An 18,878-nucleotide genomic window follows, 5' to 3' on the forward strand; every position below is an offset into this window, starting at 1 on the left:
AAGAGGCTAGGACGTGTGGCCACGTGTGGGGACCCCGGATAATCCAGGGGAGGCTCCCGGCCGCAGTTTGCGGGGACAGGGACATAGTGCCCCCCCTTGGGGGCCCTCATCAGGCCTCCACCGGCCGCTTCCTGAGCCGGGAAAGGACAGGATGCTGGGGTCGGGGAGCAGGGGTGGGAAGGCCCCAAGCACAGGGAGAGAGGCTCTCTTTGGGTTTGAGCCCCCACCTCCAGAAGGTTTCATGAAGGGAGGTGGGGAGAGGGAGGGGGAGGGTGGCCTGCCCCTACCCCTCATTTACCTGCTCCCCTGTGGTCAGAGCTGGTGCCACAGGGTCTTTGCACATCCTGTTTTCACTTCCCTGAACCCCGTTGTCTTATCCAAGCCTCCTCCCTCTGGCCTGCTTTGCCTAAATCACTATGTGTCCGCTTGGACGGCCCCTCCTCCAGGAAGTCTCTCTGGTTCCTCCACCCCCTCCCTCTACACAGGGAGGGCCAGGTACATCTTATTCTCCGCTGTGTCCCCACAAGGCAGGGCCCACAGAAGGCAGGGGCCCCCTAAACGGTAGGGGCAGGAACGAATGAAAGAGGAAGGCAGGAAATCAGTGATTCGAGCCACTCGGGGCAAATGGGGAAACTGAGGCCACGGGTGAGAGGGAGCTGTTACAACCCGAAGATGAAGCCTCTGGCCCTGGTCTCCAGAGGCCTCCCACCCCTGCTCCCCAACCCCGGAGGAGGGCGGCGAGGCCCTGAGAGGCAACGGTGGGGGGGGGGGGCTCACCCAGCTGGCGAGTGGCAGAACCAGAACTCGAACCCAGGATTCTTAACCGGTGGTTCCTTACGTGTGTCGGGGACTCTCTGGTGTGTGGGGGCCGGGCCCGCCCTGGGACCCTTTTGGGAAGTCCTCAGGGTCAACATCACGCACGGGCAAAAGATCCATTCGGAGCGCAAAGACGGACAGACGGATTTCGCTGGAACAGAAGACAAGAGAGAACAACTCGCCTCCGGGGTGCCGGAGGCTGGGGAGGGATCGTGACGGCTAGTGGAGACAGGGCTTCTTTGTGGGGGTGATGGAATGTTCTGGAATTAGAGGTGGTGGTTGCAGAACACCGGGGATGCACCATATGCCAGTGAATCATTCACTTAAAAATGGCTAATTTTGGGGGCACCTGGGTGGCTCGCTCGCGGAGGCGTCCGACTTCGGCCTCGGGTCTGAGCTCACGGTTCGCGGGTTCAAGCCCCCATCGGGGTCCGCACGGACAGCGCAGAGCCTGCTTGGGGTTCTCTCTTCCTCCTCTTTCTGCCCCTCCCCCACTTGCAAGTCTCTATCGAGGTAAATAAAGAAAAACGTTTAAAAAAAAATCTGTGGGAAGCACAGACTGTGTGGAATTCAAACTTCAGGGTCTGTGAGTGAAATCCTTTTTTTTTTTTTTTTAATGTTTATTTTTGAGAGAGAAAGAGAGGGACAGAGCGTGAGCAGGGGAGGGGCAGAGAGAGAGGGAGACACAGAATCCGAAGCAGGCTCCGGGCTCCGAGCTGTCGGCACAGAGCCCGACACGACGCTGTTGGTCTGTGTCTCACTTTTCTTTTTTTTTTTTTAATTTTTTTTTTTCAACGTTTATTTATTTTTGGGACAGAGAGACAGAGCATGAACGGGGGAGGGGCAGAGAGAGAGGGAGACACAGAATTGGAAACAGGCTCCAGGCTCTGAGCCATCAGCCCAGAGCCCGATGCGGGGCTCGAACTCACGGAGTGCAAGATCGTGACCTGGCTGAAGTCGGACGCTTAACCGACTGCGCCACCCAGGCGCCCCTGTGTCTCACTTTTCAAGCCGCTGTGCGGGGCCTGACGGAGAGGTTTGGGGACTGACTTTTCTTTTTCTCTCACAAGGGGGCGCTAAAGGCCTCCGAGGCCGAAGGAGCATCTCGGGGCTGGCGGGGCGGCTCCATAGCCCTCCCCCCCCCCCCCAGTGATAAACAGCAGCACCCCATGTGCGCGGGAGCCATGGGCTTGGCCGGCCCTGTCCTCCTCCCTGCACCTGCTCACGACCCCGGGCGGGGACACAGGGCACGTCGCCTGCCCCCGACCTGCAGGAAAGACGGCACCCCAGGGACCCAGCATGGCGACCCCCCCCCCCAGTCTAAGAGGATTCATGCTCAGGGGCGCCCGCTTGCTGCCCCAACACGCCTTTCCTTCATCCTTCACTGCCGGCGAGGGACACGGATGGGGCCACCGTCCCTGAGGGAGGGCACGACTGGCAACATGGGGAGGTAGTGTGCTGGCCAAGAGCCGGGAGCCCGACGGGGCGGCCTTCGAAGCCCTCTGCCTCCCCTGGCAGACAGCAAGTGGCTCCGCTGTGGCCCCGCGTGGCCCCCGCGGCACCTGCCCACCGCCTTCCGCGGAGGGGCCCCCACGACAGATCTGCTCGATAGAAGCAGCAGAATTGGATCATCCACACCTCAGGACAGCGCCGCCCGAGGTGGTGGCCCCGGCCTGCTCGGCCCTGCGTAAGCACCTGCCCTGGATGTCAGGGGTGTCCCTGGAGCCATCTCCCCCACGGGGGCCCCCGGAGCCCCTCCCCTGCCTCACCCCGGGTGCCCACCCCTCTTGACCCTCCTCCCCGCCGCCCACTGGCCCGGCCAAGCGGCCTCTCGCCCACCTGCTGCCGTCGGCCACGCCTGGTCCTGAAGGTGGGAGCGGACGGGCCAGATTCTGCTGGGGGAGCGAGACAGGGCCTCCGTCGAGGGCCAGGCCGCGGACGAAATCTCAACCTGGGCACGTCCCCACCCGAGGGGGCCGCGGGCTGGAAATGGCCGGGCACAAGGCGACTCGAGACACCAGCTCCAGCCTCACGTTCCAGGGTTTCGGAACCGCTTCTCTCTCTGGGGAACACACTTCAACCCACGGGAGCCACCCTGGGTGCAAACCCCCCCCCCCCCGTTACCCCTCTGCCACCCACTGGGCCCTGGGGTCCCTCCGCTGCCGACCGGGATCCAACCAGAACGTTCTGCTCTCCCCTCCCACCGTGCCCCTGACACCATGTGTGGAGACCCCTCATTCAGCGGGCGTAACGCTCTGCCCGCGGTCTGGGCTCAGCCCCACGGGCCTTCCGCTTGTCCCGAATCCAAGCCTCCCGTCTTCCCGACCGACCGGTTTTCAAACTGGGGCCCCCACCACCCCTGCTCGGGATCAGCAATTTGCTAGCACAGCTCACAGGGCAACAGCCGACTTACTAGATGACCCGTTTATTTTTTAATGTTTATTTAGTTTTGAGAGACAGAGCACGAGCGGGGAAGAGGCTGAGGGAGAGGGAGACACAGAATCCGAAGCACTCGGCACAGAGCCCGACGTGGGGCTCGAACCCACGAACCGCGAGATCATGACCTGAGCCGAACGCTAAGATCAGACACTTAACCGCCTGAGCCCCCCAGGCGCCCCGAGACAAACACCAGTTTCAAACCCTTCCTCCGACGAACTTCACACACCGCAGCCAAGATCTGAGCCAACCGACGGGCGGGAGGAAGGCAACCCGTGGTTCCCATAGTCTGTCCCCCCAAATCAAGAAACAGGCACGACGACACCCCTACTTTGCACAAGGGAAAACCAGACGGCATCTCCAGTAACGGGGTGTCTCCAGTCTCTGTGGGTCAGGGGTCCCGACGTGGCCCGCCCGGGTCCGAGGCTCAGCGTCACCCGGGAGGCCGCGATCCAGGTGCCAGCCAGGCCTGGGTTCTACCCGACGGCTCCACTGGGGAGGGGTCCGCTCCTAGGGCCACTCACGCGGCTGGTGGGCCTTCTTCCTTGCTGGCTGCCCCTTGCCATCTGGGCCTGTGACATGGCAGCTCGCTCGTCAAAGCCAGCAAGGGACAGTCCACCAGCAAAACAGAAGCCACAGTCTTATGTCGCCTGATGGGGGGACGGACCTCGTCACCTCCGCTGTATTCTGGTGGTCAGAACCCCCTACTGGGCCAGCCCACCCTCGAGGAGCGATAGCAGGGGCAGAGATCAGGGCCTGCGGGCTAAGGTCAGAGTCAATAACTACGTTAGCCCCAGGCTCCACGAAGTGCTTGCACCGGCCGGACACCCTGGCTAGGTGTGGCGTGGCCCCAGAGGGGCTCCCCGTGGACACCCCTCCGCAGGTAGGAGGGGGTGGGGCCGAGTGTTTGCAAAGCAAGGACACCTGCCGGTTATCCCGAGGAGACGCTGGGAATCTAGGCCCGCAGCCGGGTGGACCCTGGACAAAGCGGATGTCGGTTTGTACCCGGTCTCCCTACTCCCTCCTCTCCCACGTCAGGACAGACGTCGTCTCAACCCTCCGCAGCCATCGCCCAGCGCCCGCCACAGTGCCCGGAATGGGCGAGACCTGCTCAGCACTGGCTGGACGGGTGCCGTCCACCGGTCCCTGGGCCCCCGGGGGGTCTGGAGGCCATCTGGTGCCATGTGCCAGATGGGTGCGGCCTGCCGACCTTACACACGTGACGCACACCAGGGCGCCCCCCCCCCCACGACCGGCTCTGCGCCACGTGACTCACGGGGTCGTGCCGCTCAGTCATCACCTTGAACCCCAAAGGGCCAGACCAGGTCCTGGGCCGGACGAGCCGGCCGTAAAGGACAGTCAGGGACGAACGGGGGAGACCCGACTGAGCTCAGCAGTGAGCTGAAAATTACTGAAATGCTAAAACCTGAGGTTGTTCACCCAAAAGAGATTAAAAAGGAGAGACGGTAAGTCAGATCTCAATGTTTTCCTTTTAAAGTAAAAACAGAACACGAGTGAGGAGCGATGCGCCCCTGGGTGTAGGGCACGAGGTAATGACAGGATAGGGCACCACCGACCCCAGAGCTCCAGCTCCCGGGAAGAAAGTAAAACCTTTTTGGAACCACGTGCCAGACCCAGAGGCAGCAGCAGGGGGAACAAGGACCCCCCCATCCCTTCCCAGCGGACGGGGTGGACGGGGTGACCTCTGTGCCGGCGTCCTCACGCTGGGGCACTGGGGCCCGGCAGCATCTGAGGCGGCACAGAGGGACAGAAGGCCCCTCTGACTTCGTTCCAGCTGTCTGGAAGCCTCCATCGCAAGTGAGACCTGCCAAACCCCAAGATCAGGGCAGCCTCCGAGGCCCCCCAGGTCTGCCCTGTCTTCCCAAAGAGCATGGGGGCAGCAGTGGAGGGGAAGAGACACGAGAGCCAGGCGCGGCCATGGCACTGGGTGGCCACAAGACTGGCCGCCCCGGCCGGGGCCTGAGCACAGAAAACAGCCACGTGTCGGGGAAGCGGGGCTTTATTTCCTTTAGGCACATGCACGTGTGATACACAGAGCTCGCGGACGGGTACACGGCGGGACCCACCCCTGCGCTGGGGACGGGCCTAGGCACACGGGAGGACACCGGCCAGCCCCAGGGCTTGGTTCCTCCCGCCCCCGGGCCAGGCTGGCCTCTGTCCGGAGAACTCCTCTCGGGCTACGGAGGGGCCACACAGATGTCACTCGCCTAACCCAACCCGCGGCACAAGTACAGAGCACGCGGCCAGAGAGCCTCGTTTTGGTGAATCCGGGACCTTGGGGCACGTTCCCTGGGGCGCAGGGCCCTGCTCGAGGGCGGCACCTAGTGGCGGGTGCGGGCACTGCCCCTGCAGCCCCTCCTCCACCTTCTCTGGCCCAGCGGGGAGGGTTCGGCCGCCGCAAGCAGCCTCAGGGCCTCGCCGGGCACTCGGGGGACACTGGGCCTTCGCAGAGCACTCTGGGGGCGACTACCCCACAATTCGGAAGGCAGCACTGGGACGGGAGGCAGGGGCGTGGCCGGGCCGTGTGGGTCATCGCGTGCGCTTTGTGACAGGCGCGGCAGAGAGGAGTGAGGGGCAGCGATGGCTCCTGACCCGGCACCTGGGGCCGCCTGGGCCTCAGAGAGGGACAGACACAGTTTCTGCATCAGGGTCCCGCGTCCAGCCTCACGCCCCCTCGCCACCCGCCCCAAACCGACGCCTCAAGGGCTGGGCCATCTGCTCCTCAGCTCGGGCCCTGGTGCCAGCTCAGCCCAGGGGGCGCAGGGAGGGCTGGGGACCGAGGGGGCCGGGTCAGAAGCTGCCTCTCGTCTCTAGAAGAGATGGGACCTCGGCGTCCGGCAGAGGCAGGTGAGACCCCCCCCCCCCCACGCCCGCCCCCGGGTTCCGAGCTCCAGGCCCAGGCCTTGCACGCGGCTGGCCCTGCGCCGCCTGGCCGGCTCTGTCCCGCGGTGCCGAGCGCTCGCGGGGCTCTCGGGGCTCCCCAGGGGACGCTGACCCGGAAGCCGCAGGACAGAGGGACTGAGCCGGGGGAGGGCGGCCTCGGGTTCCCGGCCCCGCGCACTTCCCACCGGGGCCCTCGCCGCGGGGCTGTGGAGGGAGGGGCCGCCCGCCCGCCAGGCCCTAGCGGAGGCCGCACCCCCCGGCCTGCAGCTTCTCCTGCCCCATGGCGCACACCAGGTCCTGCACGAAGCGCATCTCGGAGGCCACCTGCTTGGCCAGGGCCTCGTAGCGGTTCTCCAGGCGGCTGAAGCGGCGCTTGAGCCCGCTGGCCCCCAGCAGGGCGCCCTTGGCCTCCTCCTGGGCCTGCCGCCGCAGCGCCTCGGTCTTGTGCAGCTCCTGCCGCAGCCGCCGCAGGTCCTGGCCGATGCTCTCGTTCTCCTCCCGGTACCAGGCCTCCTTCTCCTCGTAGATGGCCGTCAGCGCCTCGATGTCCTCGTGGAACAGGCGCCGGCTGTGCTCCAGGCCGCGCAGGCCCTCCTCCGCCGCGGCCACCTCCTCCAGCACCTTGGAGAAGCGCTCGAAGCTGACGTACGTGTTGTTGGGGGGCATGCTCGAGTGCGACTTGATGGTGTACTCCTTGAGGCGCGCCGTCTTCAGGCGCCGCCGCTCCGGCTTCCGGCCGCCGTCCTCCCGCCGCACGTTCCGCCGCCGGATCGCCTGCGGAGGGAGAGGCGGGGCCTGAGGCGGGCGGCGCCTAAATAAAGTCTTACCGGCACACGGCCCCGCCCCTTCGCGGGGGGGGGGGGGGGGGGCGGGCCTGGTTCCGGCATTTCCCTGCCAGAGACCCAGGGGAAGGAGACACGGGCCGCCTGGCCCTTTACAGACGACTGCCGCGCCCGGCCGAGAGGCCACCCCGTTCTGGAAGTTTCTGTGCAGGGAGCCGTGCCGCGTGCAGAGGGGCTGGGGACCCCACCGGGTATCACACGGAGGGGCTCCCACACCATCCCCGTGCACACCCCGCCCTCTGCCAGCGGGTCCACTCCCCTGGGGACCCTGCCCGACACTCAGGCCTTGTCACACCTGCCGTCCTGGAGAGGGAGCAGCCCCGCCCATCTCACCTTGATCCAGGAATGCTCCAGGCTCTGGGCGATGGTCATTCTTCTCCTAGAAAAGCCCCCCCCCCCACCCTGGTTAGTCACACGCCCGCCATGTCCCCGTCCTCCCACGAGGCTGGCGGGGAGAACAGAACAGGGAAGGGGTTTTCTGGGCCCTCCCCCCGCAGCTCGGCTCCCTGCCCCCACCTCACACGGCTCACAGACACTGGCCCTCTGGGGACGCCCCTCCAGCCGGGGGCAAGTCCCTGAAATGACCTTGGAACTACCTGCACCCTCAGAGCATCCGCTCCGATCAGCCAGCAAGGAGCCCATCAAGAGGCCTGCTGTTCTGGGGTCGTCACGCTTTACGAGCGGTTTTGTTACCGGGGGCGGGACCTAACGCTGGGTCTCGCCAACTCAGGCGCCCACAGGAGGGACAGGCAGGCGGCAAGAATGGGCGGCTCGGGCCAGGGAGGACTCTGGCCGAGAGGAGCACCTCTCTGGGAAGGAGGGCTCCGTGATGCCGGAAGCTTTAGTCCTCCCTAGGAGAAGACCCCAGGAGTCTGCAATTGCCCACGAAACCTACCTTCAACAGGAGTCACAGCTCTCAACCAGGATTCTCAACAAGGATCCATTCACAGCTCTTAAAGACACGGCGGGGACCGAGCTAAGCCGTCCACTGGCCCGCTGCCAGGCCGTGCCCGACTCCCAGTGACGAGGAGGGGACAGCACGAGGATGTGCTCTCATGGACCAGCGGCCTCCCCTGCCCGCCCCCCCGCCCGTGCCCTCTGCCCGGCCAGCGCTCCTACTTGGGGTCTTTGACAAGCAGCCGGCGGATGAAGTCCTTGGCCAGCTCACTGGTGTTGCTGAAGTACTCCTCGTCAAAGTCGTAGTTCACGGCCGAGATGTTGGTCAGGGTCTCCTGCTTCGTCTCGCCCAGGAACGGGGAGGCGCCGCTCAGACTGGAAGACGGGCACGGGGCTCAGCGGCCCCTGCACTCGCCCCACCGACACGCCGCGGCCTGCGCCACCCCCCGGGCCTCCCGCGCACCCCGGCCCCTAGCCTCCAACCACACAGCACAGAAACCTCGCGCCCAGCCTCCGACGGGGACTCAAATGAGTGGGCAGAAGTCTCTAAGGAAGCTCGAAGCACGTCCCCCAAATGTTCAGCGATCAGAGGCCACACTGACAACCCGTGAGGGAATCCCGGCCGAGTGCGTCCACACACGGTCCGGGCACGGCCCGAGAGACCACACAAGGACATCGTGGGCCTTCCTGATGAGCCGCGCTGGGGGGGCCACACCACCGCCCCCCGGGGCTCTGGGCACACGGCACTGTGACGGACAGGGAGGAGTACTCATCTGGGGGCACCCGGGAGGCTCGGTCAGTCAGGCGTCTGACTCTTGATTTCAGCTCAGGTCACGACCTCACCGTCGTGAGACGGAGCCTTGGGTGGGGGCTCTGCACCGACCGGTGGAACTCGGGATCCTCTCTCCCTGACCCTCAGGTGCTCACGCTCTCTCTCCCTCCCTCCGAGTAAACTTAACAACGACGACGACAAAAAGATGCCAGCGTCATGGGAAGACGGGTGAGGGGCACAGAAACCGCACTGGTTTTGTAGCTGTTTTGAAAGTCTAGCCTTTCTTCAATACTTAAGAACCTAAAACTATGAAAAAACCCATCGTAAGGCACCGTCAGGGTGGATCGCTGTGCCACCTGACGAGGGAGGAAAACGCAGGGGGAGCCTGCCTGGCGCAGGGGTGGAGGCGAGGAACAACCCAAACGCGGCACCCAGGGAGTGAGGCCGGGCCGGGCTGCTGGCCAGCAGGGAGGGAGGACACACGCGGTCCCCACTCGGCCCTGCGCCAGCGGGTGTGGGGCCTTCTGAACTCACACCTTTCCGTCCTGCACAAATTCATTCACCCACCCAGCCACCCAGCATCCTGCCCCAGCAGGGCCCCAGGAGAAGCAGGAGGCCCCAAGCAGGCACTCACAGGATGTAGGTGATGACACCAATGCTCCTGGAGAGAACACACGAGAAGGACAGTCAGCTCAGTGGCGGCGGTCAGCACCCCAATTCCCAGAATCTCTCAACGGCTGGGGATCCAGAAGCCCACGGCCCCCTCTCCTTCAGGGTCTGCAAGGCCTCCACCGAGGGCCTCCGTCTCTCCCGCCCTGGCGTCTCAGGGCGAGATATGCGCTCATCTGCCCACACCACCTGCCAAGGCTCAAATCGGGGGGGCTGGGGGGGTGCAGGCGTGGGCTCGAAGGCGGGTTGACAAGCTCCACGAAGAGTGAGACAACCAACGTTTCGGGCTTTGAGGCTCCCGGTCTCTGCTGCCTGTTTCATTTTTAACAACGCCTTAAACACAAGAAGACCACTCGGGACCCACAGACCCGCTCTGGCCGCCGGGCCATCGTTTGCCGAGCCCCGTTCTAAGTCGACGGTCTGTCCTGCCCACACCCAGCAGATGGGCCACATCCCCCCCTGTGGCTGTGGCCTGGCAGTGCTCACGGATGGCTAGGGGGGTTCGGGTGCTTCGTCCCGGGGCGTGGGCCAGCCCCCCACCCCCACCCCCACCCCCCGCCACTCACCACATGTCTGCCTCCAGACCCAGGGGCTCGTAGTTGACGATCTCGGGAGCTGCGGGGACGGGGAGAGAGACGGCGTGGGGTCGGACGCCGGGTGCACCTGAGGCAGCCCCGGGGACGCGGCCACGGGGAGCGGGTGGCACAGCCCGCCTGCAGGGACCGCCTGGGAGGGGGGGGGGAAGGAGGCCGGACACCAGGGCTCGGGAGAGGACACCCGAGGGCGGGACCCAGGCCCGAGGCGCCGCACGGAGCCGTACCCACGAACTCGGGGGTGCCGAAGATGTTCTTGAACTCGTTCCCCGCCTCGATCTTGTGGGCGATGCCGAAGTCGATGAGCTTGATGCGTGGGTTGGGCACGTTCTTGTCCAGAAGCATGATGTTCTCTGGCTGCGGGCGAAGGAGGACGCCGCTGCCCAGCCGGCCCCGCACCCCCACCGGGCCCAGGCCGAGGCGGTCTGCGTCCCCCCCACCCCCGGCAGCAGCAGCCCGCGGGCGCGCTCCGAGCCGGAGCCCCTTGCCGCCCCCACGCCCCAGGTCACCCGCCCCGGCCGGGCCCCCGCTCGGCTCACCTTGAGGTCGAAGTGGGCGATGCGCTTCGAGTGCAGGTAGTGGACGCCGTCCAGGATCTGCTTGAGAAACTGGGTGGCCTCGTCCTCCGTCAGCGACTCCTTCTCCGCCAGGAAGTCGAAGAGCTCCCCGCCCGAGACCAGCTCCAGGATGAGCACCACGTCCGTCTTGTTCTCGAAGATGTCGTGCAGCGTGATGATGTTGGGGTGCCGGATCTCCCGCAGGATGTTCACCTCCCGCTCGATCTCCTCCCGGCTGACCCCCCGCCGGCTGGACGACAGGCGACGCTTCTTGATGAACTTGGCCGCGTACTCCTTCCCGGTGCCCTTCTGCCGGCATTTCCGCACAATGGCAAACTGGCCGCTGCGGGGACAGTGGAGTGAGCGGGACCCCGCGAGGGCCGGGGGGCGGGGGAGGGGGAAGGTTGCAGGCTTCCAGAACCTTCTGGGACTGCACCTCCCAGCCCCGCCCCTCCGGGAGGCCACACGGCAGGTGCAATCTGGTGGCTGCGTGGCATCTGTGTGCCACAGAAGGAAAGGGACACAGCTCGGGGCTTACGGAAGGGAGCTGGAGTCCACCGTGGGGCCAGGAGAAAGCGGGTGACAGGAGACACGCTAAGGACCCGCTCGGGGAGCCCGTGCCGCTTGGACGCGCCCAGGTACCTCCGCGTGGGCAGGAGGCCAGGGGCTCGCACCCATCACTCACCACCCCATACGCCACCTGTGTCTCAGGGGGGCAGAGGGCTGGGGCAGCCAAGAGGGGGGGTCTTTACTTTTAAGTGACACAATTCTATGCAAACTTAATTTTCCAGCCTATTTCATCATATTTGAAAATCTAAGAGAAAAGAAATAAGCCACTGACTTTGAAGGAGCTTCTTACACAACCGGCCAAGTAAAAGGAACGCACGCATTTCCAAGCTGACAAAGAGGACAGGGGACCGGAGCGTGCCCACAGAAACAGGCTGGCGGTTCCCCGAGAGGTTAAGCACCGGTTCCAGGCACCTCGGCAATCCTGCCCCAGGTGTCCCCCCAGGAAGAAGTACAACACGAATCCACAGAGAAGCGTGAACACAAATCCTACGTCAGCAGGATTCACGAGAGCCTAAAGGGGGACACAACCTGTGTCCATCAGCAGATGAATGGACACATAACGTGTCCACCACACATGCACAAGTCCCTCCGCCACCAGCAGGAGCGAGGCGCCCACCCCCGCCGCCCCGCGGACAGACCCAGAACACACGACGCTCAGGGAGGGAACCAGACACGAGAGGCCACGCGGGACGTGAGGCCACGCAGGACGTGAGTCCGCGTGTGTGAAACGTCCAGAACAGGCTCCTCCACGGACGGGAAGGGGGCTCGTGGGGGCCGGGGGCGGGAGTGAGTGCTGATGGGGACGGGGCTTCTTTTTACGGTGATGGAATGTTCTGGAATTATTTGGAGAGATGGCTGCAAAACCCTGTGAATACACCGACGATCACTAACTTGCACACTTCAAAGGGGTGAACTGCACAGTATGTGAATTACATCTCAAGACAGCTGCTGCTAAAAGAGAGACAGAAAGCGTATTCGGTGCACTCTGGGGAGCTGTCCAACGTCCAAATTATTCTGCTATCCAGGAACTTAGTTACATGAACTTACTTTAACTCAAGAGCCGACTGAAGAAGGCCAGACAGCGAATATTTTTAGCCTTACGGGCCATGTGGTTTCTGTCATAATTCTTGTGTGTTTTTACAACCTTTCAAAAAAAACAAAGAACCATTCCAGGCTCCCAGGCAGGCAGGACCACACTAGGCTGGGCCGGATTTGGCCCAAAGGCCACAGTTTGCTCTGTCGACGTCAGCGGGGACCAATTCCAAGACAGAAAGTACACGTTCCAGACAGAAAACTTCACGGCACCTCCAGGGCTTGAGAGAAAACAGGCTACATAAGATCTCGGGGAAATGAGGGAGAGAGGGTAGAGGAAGGAAGGGCAGAGACGGGGGCGGCCAGGCCCTCTGAAGCTGGCGACAGCAGAGGGAGGGCGGGCCGGCCAGAACGACCCTGGGAACAGACAGAGGTTGGGGCGCCTTTGCCAAGCCAACACGGACCTCAAAAAGACCGAGGGACCCAACCGGGTCTGTCCGGTAAGCGGACCCACCCACGGTGGCGTCACAGATGTGCTCTACGCACACACAATTGGAAGATGGGTGAAGTTCAAGGTGGGTCAGTGGGAGATGCAAAATTAATACTAACACGGCGGGCTGAACAACAGTCCCTCCAAAGACACCCACGTCCAAATCCCCAGAACCTGTAAATACAGCGGTCTCACGACAAAAGGGACCTTGCAGGAGGGAGCAAGCCAAGGCCCCTGAGACGCTGGGGGTGACCCTAGGTGCCCAGGCGGGGCCCAGTGTCCTCAAGAGGTCCTCATAGGAAGAAGGCAGAGAGACGGGTGGACCCCACGCTGCTGGCCATTGAGGACGGAGGAGCGGCCGAGAGCCAAGGCTGTGACATCGCTGGAAGCCGGAAAAGGCCGGAGAGGGGTCTCCCTGGGGCCCCGGGGGGTACCAGGCCCGTTTTAGACTCCTGACTTCCAGCCCTTCTAGGCCACTAAATCACAGTGAGTTGTTAAACAGTGCTGACGGGAGACTCAAGCACTGATCTGAGAGCCAAGTGCACGGGTCAGCCGAGAAAGGCAAAGCGTTCCTGATCAGGCCTTGCCCCATGTCCCCTGATCTGCCCCAGCAGTCCCTTGGGACATTATGCTCCTGCCCCCCCCCCACACGTCTCCACTAACACTCCCCCCACCCGAAACGCCTGCCCCTCTCCTCTGCCTGCACCAGCCCAGCTAATTCCTCCAGGCCCACCTCCCGTCCCATCACAACTCCCCCATGGTAATGACATCAGATGCCAAACACTCACCACGTAGCGCTGTGCTAAGTGCTGGACCTGTGGCCTCATTTTCAAATACAAGGATTGTGTTTCCCTGCTTTACTTTTTTTTAAAGTTCATTTTAAGAGAGAAAGAGTGTGTGTGAGTGGGGAAGGGGTGGGGAGGAGAGGGGGAGAGACAGACAGACAGACAATCCCAAGCAGGCCCCATGTGGCAGCACAGAGCATGATGCAGGGCTCGAACCCACGAACCGTGAGATCATGAGCCAAAACCGAGCTGGATGCTTAACTGGCTGTGCCATCCAGGCGCCCTTCCCCTGCTGTATCTAAGCAGAGCCAACAAATGGAGACGAGTCAGGCAGAGCTCATGGGAACAGGAAGAGACACTACTAAAGGGTGAACCGTGTCCCCCAAAAGTCCATGCGTCAGCCCTAACCCCCAGCACGTCAGAATGGGACTATCCAGAGACAGGGCCTTTCTAAAGAGGTGATTAAATTAAAATGAGCTCACAGTGGGGGCGCCCGGGGGGCTCAGTCGATTGAGCATCCAACTTCGGCTCAGGTCACCATCTCACAGTCCGTGAGTTCGAGCCCAGCGGCGGGCTCTGTGTTGACAGCTCGGAGCCTGGATGGAGCCTGCTTCGGATTCTGTGTCTCCCTCTCTCTCCGCCCCTCCCCCGCCCGCACTCTGTGTCTCTCTTTCTCTCTCTCTCAGAAATAAACATTTAAAACAAAAAAAAAAAAATGAGCTCACAGGAGTGGACCTGAATCCAATCTGACCGGTGTCCCTGTAAGAGAGGAGTAGGACACAGATGCGCAGACAGACGCACAGCCCTGTGAGGCCACGGGGAGAAGGTGGTCGTCTGCACGCCCAGGAGAGAGAGCTCAGGAGGAACCAGCCCTGCCGACGCCTTGATCTTCCGACTCCCCGCCTCCAGCGCTGGGAAAGCACGACTGCCTGCTGCCCCCAGTCACACTACCGGGCCGCGCGAGCCGATACGGGCACAAACGCCACTCTACGAGGCGGAAGCCAGAGCGAAGTCCACACCTGTCGACCCACAGATTAAGTCATTTCTCGAGACCATCAACGTGAACTCCAGTTAGGAAGAAAGAATCCCCCGACCCCTCCCAAAGACACACACACACACACAAACTTGCTTCCGGGTCATTTGTCCCCATGGCCCCTGGGACAAGAAAACGTGGCCCTGCTTCACTCACGGTCCTCGTCAGCACGGCGAGGCCCAGCAGCTAATTTGCCAAGACGGTCAGCGGTGACACCGGGGGAGACACGGCTGGGCTGCGGGCCCCGCCTTCAGGGGTGCCAACCGAGCAGGGCACAGGATGCTGTCTGGGGCACAAGGACGCACACTCTTTCCAACGTGCAGGGCCACAAGTCGCTGGGACACCTAATGGGCCCGTCCCAGGGTGGGCAGGTGGAAGCCAAATAAATGCCCGCCTCTGGTTCCAGCCCGCCTGGCCTTGGCAGGGCCTGGTCTCCAGACCCGAAGCCCACTTGGCCACTCGCGGTCCGCATGGCCTTGGGCAAGGTGCTTCCCTCCTCTCAGCCCCCGCTTCCTCATAAAGTGGGGATGACGACCACGCCCCCCTTGTGAGCGACATCTATAATTTATACAAACTGCACCACAGCCTGTGCGGCATCCAGTGCCTTTAATTCCTCATTTCATGTTATCTCCAAGCACCTTCTGGATCGTTACATACAGCGGCGCTGTCCCAGATGACAGCCACCGGCCACACGGTGGCCCGCCAAGCCGGTCCAAACGGAGATGTGGAGCACCGCGGGTGGCTCAGTCGGTTAAGGTTCCGACTCTTGATTTTGGCTCAGGTCACAATCTCCTGGTTTGTGAGATCGAGCCCCGTGTCCTGCCCCAGTTTTGTGCTGGCAGCATGGGGCCTGCTTGGGATTCTGTCTCTCCTTCTCTCTGCTCCTCCCTCCCTCCCTCCCTCCCTCCCTCCCCCAAAGTAAATAAATAAATATTAAAAAAACAAAAACAAAAACTGAGATGTGTTGTCAGCTTCTAGAAACACACCAGATTTCAAAGCTTCACAGAAAAACAGCAGCAGAATTTTTCCTTCGTAATTTTTACCGCACAAGCAAAAAGGTCATACTTCGATCTATTGGCTTAAATAAAATGTATTAAAATTATTAAAATTGACACAGCCTCTACCAAATTTCAATATACTTCCTACGTGGCGAACATTATACAGGTTGCCTGGCTCTTTTTTCTCTTTTGTTCTTCTAATTCTTTTTTAATGTTTTTATTTATTTTTGAGAGAGAGAGACAGAGTACAAGCTGGGGAGGGGCAGAGAGAGAGGGAGACACAGAATCCGAAGCAGGCTCCGGGCTCTGAGCTGTCAGCACAGACCCTGACGTGGGGCTCGAAGTCACGAACTGCGAGATCGTGCCCTGAGCTGAAGTCGGAGGCTTAACCGACAGAGCCGCCCTGACGCCCCTGCCTGGCTCTTTGTTAATGGCTGCATAATATTCCATCTACGGGGGCGGTGGTTCCGTGGCAGCCACTGAAGAGGCTCCCCGTCCTTTGTCCATATAAATCGTTACAGCAACTCTCCCTGCTCTCAGGCCACGGGGTCCGCACGCGTACACACTCCCACTGAATCAGTTCCTAACAGTGCAAATAGCGGATTAAGGGGAATATACACAGGACGTGTATATTTCCTTCGTATTTCCTTCGGACTTCTGCCGAGCCACCCTCGGGAGAAACACATTTTCAACAAGAATGAGGTTTGGGGGAGGAGGGGGGGAGCTCCATTCTCTACCACGCTGTTAAGGAAATTCCTAGAGGAGGGACTTCAGAATCCCAAACGGGCCTGAAATACTTTCTCAGCCAAGGCCTGATGCACGGCTCAGTTATTTACATTCCCTTTTGGTGACATCATAGGGCTGGTCAGCAGCGAACTCACCAAATAAGGTCTGAGGCTCCGGCAAGAAAAAAAAAAAAGGATGATGTCTGGCTAGTCCAAGGCAGGGGTGCTCCCGGGGACAGGAAGTCAGCTGCCTGGCTGGAACGGGAAACCTCCTCTCTTTCCCACAAGAATGCTAACCAACGGGCAGGGATGTGGGCCCAGACAGGGGGCCTCTCCTGGCAACGTGCAAGGGAATCGGTCACCTCCCTCAAGAAAGGATTAAACAGAGGGACAGACCTTTACCACCTACCGCTCTGTCTCACGCCACACGGCAGGCACTCTGTCAGGGGCTCCATGTGCTTGATATGTTTCCGCAAGCGAAAGGCACAGAGAATGTCAGAGCAAGAATTTGCGGACGGGGCCGCCTGACCCCAGAGCCCAAATTCCTTCTACCAGCACACGGCACTGACTCATCCCGTCTTGGAGGGTAGGAAAGAGGACAGGAGGGGAGACGCCATCCAGAAAACCCCGCAACGCCTCCCTCCCGCCCCCGAGGCCCGCGCAGAGCTCACCTGCCCAGCTCCTCCCCCATCTCATAGTAGTCCTCCACATCTTCCTGCCTGAATGTTGACATGGTGGTCGGTCGGCCTTCCGGTGCCTTCCCCTCCAGTGAAAGGCCGGAGACACGATCTCAGGGAGTCCCTTAGCTGTGACCCTGGAGGAGACAGGGCAATAGGGAAGACGTGAGATGCCAGCCATTTCTCCTAGGGAAGAACAACCTGCCCCCCACCCACTCCCCGAGATAGGTTCCACGCTCCTCACAGAAGGCACATGCATGTGGCGCGCGGGGTACTTTCCTGCGTTAGCGCACTTACACACCCCACCACCCAAAAGGGTGGCAACCCCACCGTGCCACCTTGGCCCCGTAACTCCGCCAGACCCGGACCTCTGGCTCCCCACACACTGCCCCAGCCTTTCTCTGCCTCTCCTTCCTAGGTTTCTCCCAACCTGCTCAGCCAAAGCCCACCCCTACGTTCCTGCAAGTTCCCCCACACTCGTCACTCCCTCACTCCTACCCAATTTGCTAAGGTGCTCCAGTCCCGACACCCACCTCCCTGCCCATCAGCCACGTTAACCCCTCCTCGGCCTCACCCATTCCCCCCACAAACCCCCTGACCGCCCCAGATCTCCTAAGACCTTGCGCGGCCGTGTGCTTCCCCCCAATCCTGAATTCCTCAGGAACTGAACAATGGCTTCCAAGCCCCTGCAAGGTCCCTGCCCGCCCTTGCCTCCCGCTGACGTCCACCGCCCCAAGGAGACTAACTCTTCCCCGCTCCTCCCAGGCACCCCTCCAGGTACCAGAGGCTCCCCAGCCCGTCTCCCCGGCCACATCTGAGAGTCCCCTCCGTTGTCCTCTCCCCCAACCTTCGCACACGCTCTAGGGCAGGCCCCTCCAAGGTCTCTCCCAGCCCCAACGACCCCGCTCCGGCGTCCCCCAGGCCGCCACGCCCCTCGCGAGCCCGGACCCAGTCCTTTCCCCGGCCCGCTTATCCCAGGGGTCTCCAGACGTCCCCCCAATGGCCCCCGAAGCGCCGCCTCGGCCTCCCCAGCCCGCCGGCCACGGGCCGCGCCCGCTCCGCACCCTCCGCGGCTCCGCGCCCCGGGCCGGCCCTCTGCCGCGCTGGCCACCGCCGCCCTCTCCAGCCCAGCCACCGCGGCCGCCGGGACGCGCCGACCTGCGTGACGTCACCGCGCCCGCCGGGGCCCGCCCTCGGGAGGCGGGTCCCGCCGCCCATTAGTCAGCGCGCCCGCCGCTCGTGACGTCCCGCCCCACCCGCTGCCTCCCAGGCCCCGCCCGCTGGCGTCGGGGCCCCCCGAACCCGGATGCCGCCTCGCCACTGGCCGCCAGGCTCGTCGTCACGCAGCACATTGGCTGGAACTAACGTCGGTCACACTTAGGAAGTCGGAAGGCCGACTTCCGGCCCCCGGGCTGCCCCACCCGCTGTCCTCTGACCCGGGTCCTGAAGCTGAGAGGTGCGGCGCTGAAATCCCGCGACCCTCTTCCTGCCCTTCCTTGAGCAATACGTACGCGAACGCAAAGCCCAGCTCCCGCCTGGCCGCTCCTGGGGTGGACACCCCCGGGGCCGCTTTAGTCCCTGAGTTGCAGCTTCCTCTTCTGTGAAATGTTACCCCCATTCCAAATACACAAAAATGCAAATGAGGCCAGTCCGGTGTCCCCTGTCGTGCTTGATCCTTGACTCCCATGGTTTCCCGATAGGTGCTACAACAGCTAGTTAGTACGTACCGAACTATGTTACTATTTCTCCCGTTCTACAGATGGGGAAGCTGAGACCCAGAGAGGTTAAGTAACCCACCCAAAGTCAAACAGCCAGTAGATGGCATAGCTGAGATTCATTCCCGGAAAGACCCGAACCCAAAGCCACCTGACAGAAGACCCCGTCTTTTGACTTTCACCAACCACCCTGACCTCATGCCATTACCATGTCTCCTGATTGAATCGTTACATCTTACATAAGTCTGGTACACCTGTCACCGCTGGAGAACCAACACTAACACATTATCCTAACCAAGTCCACACTTCATTCAGATTTGTTTTCCCTAATGTCCTTTCTCTGCCTCAGAACCCCATCCAGGACTCC

At 62.2% G+C, this 18,878-nt stretch overlaps 1 protein-coding gene and 1 long non-coding RNA gene across 2 annotated transcripts; one reads left to right on the plus strand and one right to left on the minus strand.

Moving 5' to 3' along the window:
* Positions 1 to 5,256: 5,256 nt before the first annotated feature.
* DAPK3 (death associated protein kinase 3) lies at positions 5,257 to 18,005 on the minus strand. Its single transcript, XM_023243856.2, has 9 exons — positions 17,861 to 18,005; positions 16,791 to 16,933; positions 10,469 to 10,829; positions 10,157 to 10,286; positions 9,903 to 9,951; positions 9,302 to 9,328; positions 8,118 to 8,270; positions 7,332 to 7,377; positions 5,257 to 6,930 (listed from the first exon to the last, which is right to left on the minus strand). Exons 2-9 carry the CDS (start codon positions 16,850 to 16,852, stop codon positions 6,394 to 6,396), a joined length of 1,365 nt encoding a protein of 454 aa, XP_023099624.1. The 5' UTR covers positions 16,853 to 16,933; positions 17,861 to 18,005; the 3' UTR covers positions 5,257 to 6,393.
* LOC109497817 lies at positions 5,989 to 13,438 on the plus strand. The gene is made up of 2 exons (XR_002154246.3): positions 5,989 to 6,120; positions 11,278 to 13,438. It is a non-coding gene; the product is annotated as an uncharacterized LOC109497817 (long non-coding RNA).
* Positions 18,006 to 18,878: the final 873 nt, after the last annotated feature.

The sequence above is a fragment of the Felis catus genome, chromosome A2 (genome assembly GCF_018350175.1).
Source record: "Felis catus isolate Fca126 chromosome A2, F.catus_Fca126_mat1.0, whole genome shotgun sequence".
NCBI classification, from domain to species: Eukaryota; Metazoa; Chordata; class Mammalia; order Carnivora; family Felidae; genus Felis; species Felis catus.

Coding starts and splice junctions, on each gene's coding strand:
- DAPK3 (XM_023243856.2), bottom strand. CDS start 16,852: ATGTCAACATTCAGGCAGGAAGATGTGGAGGACTACTATGAGATGGGG. Junction 10,830..16,790: donor ATGGGGGAGGAGCTGGGCAG/GTGAGCTCTGCG, acceptor CTGTCCCCGCAG/CGGCCAGTTTGCCATTGTGC. Junction 8,271..9,301: donor GGTGTCATCACCTACATCCT/GTGAGTGCCTGC, acceptor CCCGTCTTCCAG/TCTGAGCGGCGCCTCCCCGT.